The following is a 16649-nucleotide window of genomic DNA, read 5'->3' as shown; positions in this document are numbered from 1 at the left end:
CCAAACCGTGGCAGACTACGTGGGAGTCCAGCGACATAGCCATTACACTAACTGCTGGTTCCCAGGATTTTTATCTCTTTAGGGTCTTCGAATTATCCAACCTATTCTAGAAAACCAAACTATTCATTACAAAGCTTTCTTCCTTCTCTCTGTTTCTCTCCATATCTTCCACACTATATGTGTGTGGTATTTATATGTAAAAATACATAAAAACTAGCGTGGGAATATGAAATGGAGTTACAGGAACTTTGGAGATTGATAAGCCTGGCTTTGTGTTCTGCTTCACCACTTGTTAGCAGTAAGCTTCTGATCCATAAAAGGAGGATAACTGTGTACTCATGCTGGGGGTTCTTCTGAGATTTAGATGTGATAATGCATTATATGCCTCTGGTACACGCAAGCATTTTATAAATGTTCATTACCGTCGTTAGTCAGTGGCTGGAGAAGAAGGCCTTTGATCATTTGAACATTTGGATAAAGACCAGAATTCATTTAAGATTAAGCTGAGTCCTCAGTAGAAATCAAATCACAGACAAGTGGATTTTTCATATCATTGCGTACGTTTCAAGATAAAATGCATTCTCGAAATCCACATTTTGCTCATAGTCTCACTGAACATGGACAAAGAACGCTACAGACTAACAAACCACACACTGGCAACTGGACTGCTTGGGTATGAAGAGTTTAAGTGGATCGTAGGAATTCTTGGCCTGACTGGAACTTACTCTTCCAAATTAGGTGAGGAAACAGCAGACAGTCTATGTGACAAGCCTTAGAGATGGGGTGGACTTCTTTTCTCTTTATTATGCATTATTAAAAGTGATACAATTTGTTCACGTGAACTGGACATTTGGTATCTACCTTTGTCTCAAGAGACAAGAAGGCTTTCTCCCCTAGTTTGGAAAGCTTGGGTTAGTATTTTACAATCTGTGTTCAAGCAAGGACGTCAGCTGACTCGAGAACCGAATCCCCTGGAATCGTCTCCCAGGATCCCTGAGATCAAGGTCATTTTGGGGCCAGTGTGGGCCAAGGTTCGTTGGCACAAGAAGAGTTCCCATGCTCTCCCTGTCCTCCAGGGAGGAGTGGGATAGGAAACCCATCAAATTAAACCATGGACAGAGCTCCAACTTATCGCTGGATGCTTGGTGTTGCTAGTTTGCTCATGGTGAGAACCATGTGGATCTCTGGATGGTCTCCCCTCCTCTCTCTTTTCCTTGGAGGCTTTGGAGTCACAGGACCACAAACCCAGAGTACCGTTGTTACTCAATTTGTTTCAACCCCTCTTGGAATTTTCTCATCAACAGCATCTTGGGCTCACACTTTGTCTTTCAGAATCTGGACTCTTGTTTGACAAACCCAACCCTTGGTTGCAACCTCTGCTGACAATGTCTGGCTTCTAGTGTGTGCTCCGTATAGTCCTACTCTTTATAACTAGTGTTTGTCTACACAGCTCAGACCAACTCCCGGAGCTGCAAGCTGGTCAGGCTTGCTCTGCCTGCCACAAACTCTAGTCTTATCCTTGAGCATCTCTTTTCCTGCCCACCACATTTATTTAGCTTCTTGCATTTTCATTTTTCTTTCACTTCTATACTGATTACAGATTTAAAGTGTCTGCATTGGGGGCATGGGCTGTAGGGCACCAGTGGGCAACATGGGAGACATATGGGAAGATCCGGGGTTCAGATCTCAAGTCGATATAAGCTTGCCGGGTGCACCCACGATCCTGGATGGCTGGAAGGCTTACGGAGAGGATCATGGTGCAACAGGACTCTATCCAGGGTCCCTGTCTTTCTTCCTCTCTCTCTCTCTCATGAAATAAGTAAATTTACAAACACGTCTGCATTGTGGCAGCAAGAAACAGCAGTTACTGTTCGGAGAGACCACTGTTTGCCATACTCCTAAGTCTTCAAAGCACTTTGGGACTTTACAGAGCATTTTCACCTGCACAATCGTATTTGACCCTCACAACAACCCTGTGAGGTAGGTGTAAACACGTCCACTCTACAGAAGAAACGGTAATGGTGAGACCCACATAGACACACTATGCGCCATTCTGCTATGACCTAACGGGGGGAACCCAAGGCAATGTCTTAGAACTTGAAAGAAATGAGAAATGAGAATTGTAAGAGTGTGTCCCTTCAGTCTTCAGAGACATTCAAGGTAACATGGAAACCTAGGGTTTTTTGATTCCTTCTTTTAAAATCCGTCCTTTCTTACCTTTCTCTATTCTCATTTTCTTTCCTTTTTTTACCTACACAAATGATCTATTTAAATGCTTCTCCAAGATCTGCATTGTATATTCAAAGCATAACATGAAGATAGACTTTTGGAAAAAAATTATCAGCATTATTTTTAAATTATTTTTTCATGATCAAAATGTTTTCATTGGAAATGGCCGGGTAACTTAAGTAAACGAATTTTTATTGCTTGTTCAAATATGCTGAATAAATTGTTCAAGCTCGACTTGACCTCACTTTAAAACAAAACCAAACAAAGCAAACCATACCAAACCAAACAAAAGCAAACAAAAAATAAAACAAGAAAAGATGTGATTTGGAGAATCGGAAGACAGAAAGCTAAACTAAAAAAAATCAAAAGGAAGTTTTAAATATCTAAAGAAATTTTTAAAAATCTTCATCTCCTCTGACTAGCTATATAGTCCTGTTCTTCAGTATAGCGCTGGTATTTGTCTATTTGTCTCTGTCTCTAAGGAAGAATCAGCTCTGCTTTACATCTAAGTGTCCAGATCAAGAAGATAGAGAATACACATGTGCTGAATAAGTGAACCAATGAATAAGCAAATTATTTTCTTCTTTGCCGTCCTTACCTCTGCCTGGGAATTATATTCTGAATGTTAAAAAAACCTCATATATGATCAGAATCTATGAGATTACTCCAAAAACCTAAGCATGCAGACAGCAGAGGGCTTGCGGCCCGATGTCAAGGACTGGTTGGAGTAGCCCACCAGTCAGTTCAGAGGTGTCCAGGCCCAGCTGCTGGGTGTGGGAGTGGTAGTGGGGTCATCCCTGGAGTAGGGAAGATGTAAACATGAGCCCAACAGCACCCAGCAGGGAGAGGAAGCCATGTGAAGCCAGGCATGACGGGGAACCAAGGTTGTTTGTAGGAGCCACAGGGATCTTGGAAGTAGCTGCTGGCGACTTGTCCACAGGAGGAGGGCCTTTTAATGAGGTGGTAGCAGAGACTGTCCCGCCCAACCCCTCTGATCTTAACAGGGCCCTGCCCTAATACGATCAGGGAGTTTCTACTGGTCCTGACACAGATAAAAGAGGAAATCAATGGTTATTTTTATTATCATGCTTGAAAAATATTGAAAATGTATACTAACATAATTCATTATAAAATTGTCTATGCCATAATTAATTAAAGACATGAAATATCAGGCTCTTTCATACAGAATAAGCTGAACTAACATTTTAGAGCCATTTGTAAGAATTCACAAATTATAAAATACATATAACCTTTGGACCCCTGATTCTACTTCAAGCAAATTCTCTGTTAACATCTATTTCCAAAAGATGATATGTGCAAATGTTGACTGTAGCAGTGTTTATTAAAGGCAACCCAAAGCAAACAAAAATCTCCAAGTGTTCAGGGCCGGGGGACTGACTGTGCTGTGGTCATCAGGGTCTAGCTGCCTGATGGGGTAAGTGTGACCATCGTGAGAAAAGAGGCAGACCAGATGGAGTGGGAGGGCCTCATTACCTTGAGCAAGGAAAACGCAGAACGTGCTATTTAGAGGTTTATGTATGTGAGTTTTTCTCCTCTTTTTCTGAAACATTATGAGGTTGTTACACACTCTCCATGGGGAGGGCCTGGAGGGAAGGCCAGAGACCATACACAGTTTATATACACAGACACGTGTCTCTTTCCGCTTTTTCAAAGAAAGGATGCAGTTGAACTCCAAAATAACCATGAACATATTTCTGAACATATCTGAAAAAAAATTATTCAAGGCCTTTGATAACCTCAGATAAAAGGAGACCGTTTTAGTTTGTGGACTGAATATTATGGGAACTCAGTTCACAAACTAAAAACTACATTTTTATTTGACAAATTTGACTAGAGTTAATGTCTAGAAGCTCAGTGAAAGTCTCAGGAAAAAGGAGATGAAGAACAAAAGAGAAATAAAGGTATATCAAGATAGGGACGAGAAAGTTCAAGAGGCGGTACCTGAAAAACGGAGCGAAAGCAGAGATGAGGGTAAGAAGAGTAATGTATTCGGCAGGCCAAAGTGACCACACTGAAGGCTAAGTGGACAGAAAGGGAAGACTTACTAATGTTTCCCTTCTCTTAATATATCAATAACAGTACTCTCTAAGTGCTACTAATGCTATCTGAGAAGGTAAATAAGGCTCTGTTCTGCTTTGGAAGCGTTGAGGTTACATTACACGCTATTGGGTGGTGTTCACCATGATTCTGAATTGTGTAAAAGTGGGATCCATACAGCGTATTAGGTTAAAATGATTATTGTTCTGAAGGCAGAGAAATTGTTATTGTATTTTTTAAAAGAATTATTTATTTAGTTTAATTATTGTTATTGTATTTTAATTTGCTATAGGGGACTCACCAGAGGAAGACAGAGAGAAAAAGAGAAGGAACATGAGAAATCAAGTCACCAGGTCTGGGACTCAAACCACAATCAGCCTTGTGGGAGTCCAGCACCCCAACCATCATGACACTGCTGGCCTTGATATTGTATTTCTGAAAACAGTGATGATAACAGAGATCTGCTAGATTTGAGTACCTTAATCAGTCTACGACAGGCCCTGAGGAATACAGATGACGATCACAGTGTTGGTGTCAGCTATTCCCATGACACATGCAAGTCACTTGCAGCATCGACTAGAAACACAGGACAGGAGCGCTTTGACTCTGAGATGTCAAGGGGGCTTCCCCCTTCCTCTTCCTAATGCTTGCCCTGTGTCAGAGTGCATTTGGGCTAGACATTCAATCGGCTTATGGCCTGGCAAATCGAGGACATCTACTATTTAGTGTGTATGGTTCAATTTTAGGTACTTTGTGTTGCAACATGAAGTCAGCATTCCAGTGACAAAGACCCCTGTTACAAATTCTGCTACGGAAGGGAAGGTCTAAGACATGGAATACTATTTTTCAAGTTTCTAGCAACACAAAACAAAACAAAACAACAACAACAACAAAACACAAGAAAGCAAATCCAGGCATCAGGGAATTAGTCTACCAAGGTTATGAGACTGTCCAGAACTCCCACATACACGGTCTCGGTTAGCTCAGTGAGACGGTAAGAAGGCCGTAATTATTTCTATTCAGACACTTGGCTTTCCTTCAGTGCATAGTAGATTTGAAAATGGAAAAAATCTTCTCTGTGGAATTTTTAGAAAATAGTGCTTATCACAGCAACGGAATACAACTTGGTTATGAGACTGAAAGGGCTGCATAATTTAATCTATTTGTTTTACTCCAATTAGCTGCTTCGCTCACATGAGGCTGTGGCCTCTTTCCACGGCGTCTCTCTTGGACTGATGCCGCAGTTCTCAACGTTTGTCTCCAGCCAAGACCACTGCTAGTGCAATCTCATTTATCACAAAAATGCAACCAGAAAATAAAAAAAAAAACTATAAACTTACTTGGTGTGCTTCCACTCCCTTTCTCCCCCTTCTGGCCTTTTGGTCCAGGATATCCTTGAAAATAACAACAGAAATTTATTTCTTAATGAGGGTAATTCACAATGCTTGTTTTACATGGAGACAGCATCACAAGGTAATCTATCAAAGTGTAGCAATCTACAGAGAAGGAAGCCCTATTATGATACACGCTAGTTTTGTGCTATCTCAGATAATGCACAGGGCATGACGTGTCTGGTTTCCTAACCCAGGCAAAGCTGATGTAGAAGCAACTTGTTTTGTGCTTAGTCATGTTTTTCTTCCCCTTCCTGTGACGTTGCCTTCTTTCCATCCACGGGGAGCTGAGAGTCTTCCCTCTCATCCTAAACCTGTTCTTCGCTTCCCATTACAATCGATCTAACTTTCCATTTCTTTAAAAAAAAATTTTAAATATAGTTTTAAAATTTGTTTTATACAGTCACTGAACATCAGCACAGTTTATAAAATGAGTTTTTCCAGCATAAATACACTGTACACCCGTCCACTCTGTTATCATCAACAGACAATCCTCAATTTCTGTGTCCCGTAATGTCTTGCCTCTCTATTTTCCTCCTTGTCATTTTCCATTTCTTTATGGTAGAGCATCCCAGAGACTGAGCCGTGAATGAATTTCTGAGAGTGGTGAGATTCTCTTCACCTCTGCCCTGGGGAAAGTATAGGTCCTTGGGACATCCAGTCCTGCAGGCTGCTCGTGTGTGGCTTTGAGAAACCTCATTAGCTCAGGGGGTAACAAGCATCATTTTATGTGAAGATCAGGGCTTCAAATAGATGAAAACATGCAGGACACATGTTAACATAGGTATCAGTAGATATGAAAACATAAAACAAAGACTTGGGTGTTTGTGAATGGGTTGCTTCTTCACCCATGATTCCATTTTTAAAGAGCTATCAGGAAGTGTCTCACTAGTATGAGAAAGAGATTCAGTGGGAACAACTTTCCAGTGGTGCTGCTCTTATTTATCTTCCCCGATAGTCACCAAATATCTGTCACACGAGCATCTTGGCCTATACCTACGACTGATTCTAGTACCCAAAGTTTCTTTGTTCCTTTGTTCCTTTCTTTCTCTCTTTCTTTCTTTTTTGAGAGGTTTTTGCTATAGGGCACATGTGCTTGCCAGAGAGACAGAGAGATAGAAAGCAAGAAATCACCCCCTGGGGGGAATGGCCACGCAATCCCTTCTCCTCCATTCTCCTCTTGAGATTCTGGGCTCACATGCGCATGTGCCTGGCGTGAGTTTAAGCCACCGGGTCCGGGACTTGAACTGCGGTCGACTACATGGGAGTTCAATGCCATAGCCATTACACTAACTGCTGGTCCCAGTACCCAAGAAAAATAACATTTCTATCTTCCCATCCATGAGTTCAAAGGATATACTTTAACAGTCATGAACTTTGTAATAATAATAATTTAAAATCCCTGTCTTGAATTGTTTCACTCTGCCACTTCATAGGTGTATAGCCCAGGACGAGTCTTTAAACATTTCTGAGCTAATATTTAATCTTCTACAAAATGAAAATATAACACTTTCCACTGAAGAGTTACCCTGAAAACGACCAACTATGATCTTGAAGCACCTTGTCCCTAGAGAGGCATGTAAGTGATGGTGGCTTTTAGTAACAGCATTTCTGTTTTTCGCCTCCTAAATCTTAGCTAGGATCTGCTGGGTTTTATTCTCAGTAAATGTGAGATATGAACCACCTTAGTTCACTTTTATTTCACAACCACGTTTAATTTTACTTTAGCATCTTCGTATCTGTTTACTTGTTTACTTGTTTGGTCCTTTCCTTTGTCTCTGTACTTGCTTTTGAATATTAGTCCTTACACACCTCTTAGAGGAGACTTTTGGCTCCTAATTTACCAGATTTAAAAAAATATAATATAGGCCCAGCCACAGTGGTGCATACTTTCTCCACAGCTGGGACAATAGGGGAGACTCAGGTTTAATTTCTGGTCCAAGAAAGATGCCAGACACAGTGTCATGAGTTAGTAATCCCGAAGATTTGGGGAGAACGAGGTAAGTTTGAGGCTGGCCAGGCCACAGAGTGAAGCCCTGTCTAAAAGGACATCACCACCAGGCCACCAGGGTATGATGGTGAATACCTGTAGGCCCAGCTGGGATGCTGAGGCAGGAGGATTGTGATGGAGATTAGAGATGAGTTATCTCAAAAGTATAACTTATTTCCAATTGATTTTTTTTTTTAAAGATTCAGTGAAATGCCAAGTATTCCCTAGCCGAGTATTATGAAGATAATTTTCTAATTCTCTAATTGCTTTGTATATTGTGATTATACTTTATTGCTTTAAATTCTCTTTTTAATTGCGATTCAGTTATTATTTCAGGTACTAATAAATTGGACAAAGTCACCAAGTTAACACAAAGCACCCAAACCGTTCCTATTCAGCTGGCGAGCGAGCGTGTGTTTGTTGTTGTTGTCTGGGCAAACACGCCAGCCAGGCCACACTCCCCCTGGGTGTCCCCCTGAGGAGCTGGGGCTGCAGGGCCACCTTCCTGTGCTGTGTCGTGATGCTGAGTCAGACACTTACACATGTGCCTTCGTTCGTCCTGACAAACTTTTCCACAGCTGTGGGCCCTCCCCTGGCTTCTAAGTTTCAAGATGGAGTCACTCCTCCTCAGCCTGACGCTTCATCCTGGTTCCCAAGCCTTTTCCTTCCACTCTCTCATTAACCTTACACCATTTACCCTTCTTTCCTCCAATCTTTGACCACTACTTTGCTTCTTTGTTTCTTTTTTTTTTTTTTTCTGTCAACATTTAAATAGTATTCAAATGTTTTCTTTCAAGAAGAAGAAAGAGGCTGGCCCGGTACTGCAGTCGATCCACACTGTGCATTGGGAGCCAGATGTGCCGAGGTGGATCTATCAAACCACAGCCCCATGTGGGTCCAGCTTCCTTTACCACGATGCAATGGACTGGCCTGCTCTCTGGACATTCCTTCCCACCCTGATGCTTCTGCTCAGTCTGCTCCTTGCTGTAAGTGTCAGCCTCTGGTCTGCCTCTACCCAGGCTTCACACCTCCCACCCTCTACCCGAGAGCATGATTCATTCCGTGGTTCCAACGAGCACTCATAGAGTCACCGCCATGGTCTTGTCTTTCGTTCTCTGGCCTCTCCCCTGGGCCCTGCACGCATATATCCCTGTGTGTGTGGGTATCGCCATGGCTGACACAGAGAACATGTTTGCTGCGTGAGCAAATGAATCATGTGGAGTATACAGATTTAATGCTCCTTAGAGTGACTGTTACGCAGCCTTCCGATAATCGTCAGACTTTGGATGGGCGCCAAGAGGCTAACTGGAGAGAAGCCTTTTATTTACACACCGGAAGAACCACTTTGTTAAACCAAGTTAATTCCTGGGGTCCTCCGGGGATTTTGAACACAGAAGAGGTTACATTTCAATTCAATCCTCAAACCTTTCTGAAGTAACTACGTCAGATCTTATAACCGCTCTCATCTACAGATCTGCTGGGTGAAGGGTAGTCTCCCCTTTCTCTGCTCATGTGTGCATTCTTTCTGTGAAGGCCTGTGTCTCTTCGCCCCTCGTTTTCTGAGCTAGCACCATGTCCTGGGTGTATCCTGTGTGCTTAACGCAAGTACAAGGAAGGGTGGGAAAAGAGGAGGAGGAGAGAAAATAGGAAAAAGTAAGCAGGCATGCTCTTTCTTGAAACTTTGAGTTTAGATCTAATAACACGATTAATGTCACGCTCATAGTCCAGGTCGTGACAACAGTTAGAATATTCTCGTTTTCTGAGCTAGCACCATGTCCTGGGTGTATCCTGTGTGCTTAACGCAAGTACAAGGAAGGGTGGGAAAAGAGGAGGAGGAGAGAAAATAGGAAAAAGTAAGCAGGCATGCTCTTTCTTGAAACTTTGAGTTTAGATCTAATAACACGATTAATGTCACGCTCATAGTCCAGGTCGTGACAACAATTAGAATATTACAATTATTGTGGCCAGCAGTTAGCGTAATGGCTATGTCACTGAACTCACATGTAGTTGACTGCGGTTTGAGTTCCAGACTCGGTGACTTAAAAGTCATACCATCGCCTGTTCGTGCCCAAGATCCTGCGAGGAGAATGGAGGAGAAGGGATTGCAGCGTGGCCATCCTCCCTGGGAGCTGATTTCTCGCTGGGACCAGCAGTTAGCATAATGGCTATGTCGCTGGACTCCCACGTAGTCGACCACGGTTCACATCCTGGACCTGGCGGCTTAAACTCACACCGGGCGTGTGTTCGTGCGTGCCCAAGATCCCGAGAGGAAAATGGAGGAGAAGGGATTGCGGTGTGGCCATCCCCCCTGGGGGGGTGATTTCTCGCTTTCTGTCTGTCTGTCTCTGTCTAGTGAGCACATGTGCCCTATAGCAAAAACCTCTCAAAAAAAAATGAATATTACAATTATTAGAATTTATCTGACATTTTACCACCTTATTTAAACCCAGATAGAACAGGAATTCTGTATTATTCCTTCTTTTTAAAAGTTTATTTATTCCATGAGTGAAGGAGACTCAGAGTGAGAGAGAAATCACCACTGAGAGGGTCTCGGTGCCGCGATCCCCCCCAGTCTCAGCCAGCCTGCACCATGGGTGCACACATGCCCGGCGGACTCGGGAGGTCTGCACACACAAGTCAGCAGCCTTCCCATGTGGGCCTGCAGCTCAGAGCAGTGCACTTCCCGTGGCACCGCTGCCCAGCCCTGTACTCTTCCTTCACCTTTTATTTATTTATTTTGAGAGAACGAGAGGACCCCCCATGGGGCATGGTCAGGTCACAATCATGCTCCCTCATTTCTCCATGCTGTCTGAATTCTGGGCACACACACTCGCTGGTGTGGTTTTCGAGCAGAGGGCTCTGGAATCCAACCTGTGGTCAGCCATGTGGGATCTGGCTCCCAATGCATAGCACTTAGCCATGTGCTTCACGACCAGCCTACCATTCCTTCTTCTTCTTCTTCTTCTTCTTCTTCTTCTTCTTCTTCTTCTTCTTCTTCTTCTTCTTCTTCTTCTTCTTCTTCTTCTTCTTTTTTTCTTTTTTTAGAGAGATTTTCACTATAGGGTACATGCACTTGCCAGAGAAACAAGAGAGAGACAGAGAGACAGGAAGCAAGAAATCACCCCCACTAGGGGGATGGCCACACTGCAATCCTTTCTCCTCCATTCTCCTCTTGGTATTTTGAGTACACATATACACATGCCCAGCGTTAAGTTTTAAGTCACTGAGTCTGGGACTCTAACTGTGGTTGGCCAGGTGGGAGTCCAGCCATAATCTGCTAGTCCCCTATTATTCCTTTTTCTAATCTGCCGTATGACTAAAGGGGCCCCAGAAACTGCTGCTCACCCTTCTACCAAATTCTTCCAATAATAAAGTGATAGAATAAAGATACGCTTGTGGCGGGGTTTGTTACTTCTGCTCTGACTTTGTTCCGGCAGGGTTTTCCATTCTCCCTTCCCCTCCTGCCCCCAAAGATATGGTCCTCAAAGTGTGGTCTCTGCAGCATCCTCCTCGTCCTCCTGGAACGTGGGAGAGAGAGCCCAATCCCAGGCCTGTGGAACCAGACATTCTGGGGTGGAGCCCAGCGAGCTGTTAACAGATCTATCAAGTGATTCTGACCGCTGCGAATGTCTGAGACACAGAAACCTAAAGAAATTCGAGTCATCTTTTTAGAACTGAGCTAATCTCTCCCTGCTGTCTGCTCCCACGGCACTTGGACTGATCTCAGGGCCACGGGCTTCTTAGCACACTGCAGCCCAGCTCGCTGCCTATGCCTCTTCCCTTTCCTGCTCCTTGTGATCACGGCTGCACGACACGTATGTCCAGCGCACAGCGGGCCGCAGAATAGCGTGGGGCTGGGTAATGAATTGGAGAATGCTCTCCCAGGACTTTGACAAGTGGACATTTGCTCAACTCTAGCAGTTTGAGAGTGACACACATACAGAGCATGCCATGCAACAAGAACTGCTCCAAGCAACTTAAGACAGATATTCATTCATTTAATTTTTACACAAGTCTAAAATACGGGTCTTATAATTAGTACTCTTTCTTTATTTTTGAGAGAGTTTTGCTATAGGGCACATGCACTCGTGCGAAACAGATCAATGGGAAGAAAAGTGGTAGCACTTTCTTAACAGTCCTCAAAATTATTCCTGTTCTCCATTTTGTACAAACTTTCTAAATTTACAAAATAGTAACTCTGGGTTTTCATTGGTAACATCGTAAATTAGTGACATAGCTAATAGTGATATTTAGGCCGTAAGCTAATTCTCTCACGACAAAAGATAAGTATGTGAGGCATTGCAGAAGCTCAGCTCGGTTTAACCATTTCATAATGTCTATGTATTTGAAGACATGCTTCATACGATACATACATACAAGCTTTATTAATAAACAAAAACAAGAATTCTTTTGATTTAAGGTAAGTAAAAACCTACAAATAGCTTGGAATAGAAAGAGTTTAAAACGAAAGTTTACCATGACATTGCTAGAGATATAAGTGACCATTACTATTTGCAATCATAGACTGCTAGTAGATCGTGTTAACATTTTTTTCTTAGCTAGAGTGTGTGTGTGCATGTGTGTGTGTGTGTATGTTTGTGTGTGTATGTGTGTGTGTGTGTGTGTGTGTGTGTGTATGTACCAGGGGTAGACAGAGTAGGGAAGGGAGATTAAGAAAGTATTCCCCAAAGGGGGTGTTCACGCTGCAATCCCTTCTCTTCCATTTCTCTTTTCAGGATTTTCGTCATGCACACACATGTGTTGGCACGTATTTCAAGCTACCTGGTCCAGTTATCGAACCACACAATTGGCCATGTGGGATTCAGCCACCTTAGCCACCATGCCACAGAGTATCCTGACCATGTTAATTTTAAACTTAGAGGGCAAATGAACTATTTTTTCTCATGTCACGGGATTATTTAGAATGATCTTGGAGTCTATAGGTAGTTTTGACTTTGTGTTAAGTTTAAGGTTTTTCAATGTATTTATCTATTGAACAAAAGTTGTTCACAAAGGAAGTGCAATAATTTCTGTGCAGTGTAGATCACTTCAAATAAATTAACAAACACCCTTCATCTTGTAGTGCAGCAGGGCCTGATTAAAGCTCTGTGGTTTAGGGACCAGTAGTTGGTGTAATGGCTATGTTGCTGGACTCCCATGTAGTCGACCGTGGTTCGAGTCCTGGACCCGGTGGCTTAAAACTCACGCTGGGCGCATGTGCACGTGTGCCCAAGATCCCGAGAGGAGAATGGAGGAGAAGGGATTGCAGCGTGGCCATCCCCCCTGGGGGGTGATTTCTCACTTTCTGTCTCTTTGTCTCTGTCTGTCTGTCTGGCGAGTGCACGCCTCTCAAAAAAAGAAAAAAAAAAAGCTCTGTGGTTTAGAGGTGGCTAGTATATAAACACACCGCACGGCTCAGGCGCACGGAGCTTACTGGAAAGCAGCAGAGACTGCTAACTTGTGGCTAGCTGACTTTTCCCCAAGCTTAACTGGCCTTCACACAGTTCAGAGACCCTGACAGCGTCTGCAACGCTGCAACACACCTATCAGCATTGCGAGAACCCAGAACACTGACAACGCCAAACGCCAGTGAGACCGTGGGGCAGCAGGAACGCATTGGTGGCTGACAGCAGTCAGTATGACAGAACAGCTTGGAATACAGATCCGCGGTTTCTCGTCGATACCGACCACCATTTGCCGTGTGATCAGCACCTGCATTCCTAGGGCAACTCACCCCGTGCCGAAACTGGCACATACGGGCTCAGAACAATAGTTTTCTTGATTTCTAAATTTGGAAGCAACCCAGATGTCCTTCAATAGATGAACAAATAAATGGTGGTAAATCCATAAAGTGTAATATTACTGAGTATTGAAAACAAATGAGCACTATGGCCGTGAGAAGATGAGGAGAAATCTTATATACATATTGCTGAGTGGAAGAAGCCAGTGTGAAAAGATGACCTACTGCATGATTCAATTCCATGACATTCTTTAACAGGCAAAAGTACGGAGTCAGTTAGAGATCAGTGGTCGCTGAGGGGACCCGAGGGAGGGTGGAGGTGACGATGAGTGATCACAGGGACTCTTTAGGGCAGTGAAAGGATTCTGTGGAATACCGTTAGGTAGATACATGACACATCTGTCAAACCCAGAAATACGTACAGCACCCAAAGTAACCCCTCTTGTAAACTAGGGACTGTAACTAATAGTAATGGATCATTATCTGTGTATTAATTATTACAAATATACCACAACAAAGCAAGATGTTAATAATAGGGGGAATTGAGTGTGGGTGTTTTATGAGAGAACTCTGTACTTTCTGCACAATTTTTCTGTAAACCTAAAACTCCCTAAAAAATAAAATCTATGGGGACCAGCGGTTAGCGTAATGGCTATGTCGCTGGACTCCCATGTAGTCGACCATAGTTCATGTCCCAGACCCGGTGGCTTAAAACTCATGCCGGGCACTTGTATGTGTGTGCCTAGGATCCTGGGAGGAGAATAGAGGAGAAGGGATTGTGGCATGGCCATCCCCCCGGGGCGGGGGGTGATTTCTTGCTTTCTGTCTCTCTGTTTCTGTCTGTCTGTCTGGCGAGTGCACGCGCCCTATAACGGAAACCTCTCCAAAAATAAAAAAATAAAATAAAATAAATAAATAAAATCTATGAAAAAAATATGTCAATAGTAGGGGCCTTGTTTTTTGGCAGTACTTTGTAATGAGGAAACAGTAAGCATATCCCCTTCTAAAAGTGCTCTGTAAAGTTGACAATCCCAAGCTGGGCAGCTGTCCCCCATGACCAAGGGAAATAGCTTCATGTGTGTACATTTTCTATTTTCTTTTTTGAGAGAGATTTTTGCTAAAGGACACATGTGCTCACCGGAGAGACAGAGAGAGGGAAAGTGAAAAATCACCTCCCAGGACCTCTTGCCACACTGCAATCCCTTCTCTTTCATTCTCCTCTCAGGATCTTCTTTTTTTTTTTCTTTTTTTTTTGAGAGGTTTTCGCTATAGGGCGTGTGCTCTCGCCAGACAGACAGAGACATAGAGACAGAAAGCGAGAAATCACCCCCCAAGGAGGATGGTCACGCCGCAATCCCTTCTCCTCCATTCTCCTCTCAGGATCTTGGGCACGCACGCACACGCGCCCGGCGTGAGTTTTAAGCCACCGGGTCCGGGACGCGAACCGCGGTCGACTATGTGGGAGTCCAGCAACATAGCCATTACGCTAACTGCTGGTTCCCTCTCCTCTCAGGATCTTGAGCACACATGCACACATGTCTGGCAGGAGTTTCAAGCTGCCAGGTCTGGGATTCAAACCTCATTTAGCCATGTGGGAGTCCAGCGCCTTAACCACTACAGCGCCTGCTTGCTGTCTGTTCTTTTTAAAATGCTGAGCGATTGTTGATTATTAAGCACTCGTAAATATTAGGGGGCAGCTTATATTGCAAAGGCATTTTATATTTTACTCACGGTAACATACCGGCGTTTGGCAAGTTTTAGTTCAGAGCGTATTTATACTTTACTGGTTTGTCTTTCCACTCTCTACTTTGTGAGATAAATCCTGTCCTTCACAGTGATTTATGATGTGTAGAATTTATAATCACAGGATTTTGTTTTTCTTTTTAAAGCTATTTTCCTTCAGGACATAGAGACTTCCCTCAGATGGACAAAACTCAGCTTCAAAATGTTTTATACCAAAAAATAAACTGCATGTGAATGCTGCAATTCATACCACGATGACCATTATATGTTACTAAGAATTTGGAAAAAAAACAAACTGTATACACCTGGTGTTTCTTGTACATATTCTCCAGAGAAAAGACACTTGATCGTAATTACCTGGCCTTCCCATCTTCCCTGCTGCTCCTGGGACTCCTCGACTTCCAGGAAAACCAATTGCGCCCCGATCACCTTTAAGTCCTGGAGAACCTACATGGTTAATGAAAAAAAAAAGTGGGAAATAATTTTTCCTTCAGATTCAAGAATATCATGGAACAGTCTAGTTTCAGAAATGAATTTGAAATAGGCGACCCTCCACATGGAGAAATACGGTCTTTCCTGAAATGCCGGGGGTACCACTGAGAAGTAGACGCGATACACAGGTAAACACTAGAGCGTCTAGGACATTGTAGCTCTCCAATGAACACGACATTACTGAGAGAGATAAAACCACGTAAAAAACAAAGCTTGGAGTTTTAACAAGGCTTACACAGTCAATGAGAAATTGTAAAATGGCAGGATTTTGCTTAAGTGGAAATGATAAACTTGAAATACATGGGCTAAAACCTGAATGCTTAAGGTGTGCTTTAGAAAAAGCACAACTCAAGCAATGAAATCTTCGAAGAGTATTTGTGGTAAAAATTCTGCTCCTAGTTCTGGAATGTATTACTTTATGTCTCATGGGTCTATTTTTACATATTCCAATGCCATCCTCAATGTAAATACACACACACACACACACACACACAGTATACAGATTTACTTATATATATAAAATCTCCAGGGTTTATATATTTAAATGAAAACTAAAAATGACAACATTTTTGCCGCTTATCTCATGGGTGATGATAAAAACTGCATGGAAAAGAAAATTTACCTTCCTATGGAAGACCATATTTTACCCTACTGTTTAATAATTTGAGATAAACCACAGTAAAATAAAATAATTTAAGTGCCTCGTGTTATCTCAAGTGACATGGTCAGTTCACCAAAATACCACTCATCCAATTTTCAGTTAAGTCCTTGGAGAGGCACATTCCGAAAAGTTGACTTTTCATTTTTTTCCAATATTAGCCTTTTAGAATGTAGTCTTCATTTTAGGAGTTGAAGGAGACTGGGCTTTTTTATATTTAATTCATTAAAATAAGTTTTCCTTGAGGTTCATTTATACAGATATCTAAAACTGGGCTAACTTAAGCATTTATTTTAAAAGTACATTATACTAAAAAAAAAAAAAAAAAAAAAAAAGAACCACCAAACA

General features: G+C 42.7%; 1 protein-coding gene across 3 annotated transcripts in view; it reads right to left on the bottom strand.

The window, feature by feature from the left end:
• The window catches only part of MSR1 (macrophage scavenger receptor 1), a 130076-nt gene that overhangs the window by 35785 nt on the left and 77642 nt on the right, over window positions 1-16649 (bottom strand). For 2 of the 3 annotated variants that reach the window (XM_006167750.3, XM_006167748.3), the window contains exons 7-8: window positions 15509-15598; window positions 5628-5681 (exon numbers count right to left, since the gene is read on the bottom strand). In XM_006167750.3, the coding sequence (XP_006167812.1) occupies window positions 5628-5681; window positions 15509-15598 (144 nt within the window). Of the gene's footprint in view, window positions 1-784; window positions 3272-5627; window positions 5682-15508; window positions 15599-16649 lie in introns of those variants that run through there. The other variant, XM_006167751.3, reaches the window with a different exon arrangement.

The sequence above is a fragment of the Tupaia chinensis genome, unplaced genomic scaffold (assembly GCF_000334495.1).
Source record: "Tupaia chinensis unplaced genomic scaffold, TupChi_1.0 Scaffold145057_1, whole genome shotgun sequence".
NCBI lineage: Eukaryota > Metazoa > Chordata > Mammalia > Scandentia > Tupaiidae > Tupaia > Tupaia belangeri.
This window is presented reverse-complemented; position numbering and strand designations above follow the sequence as displayed.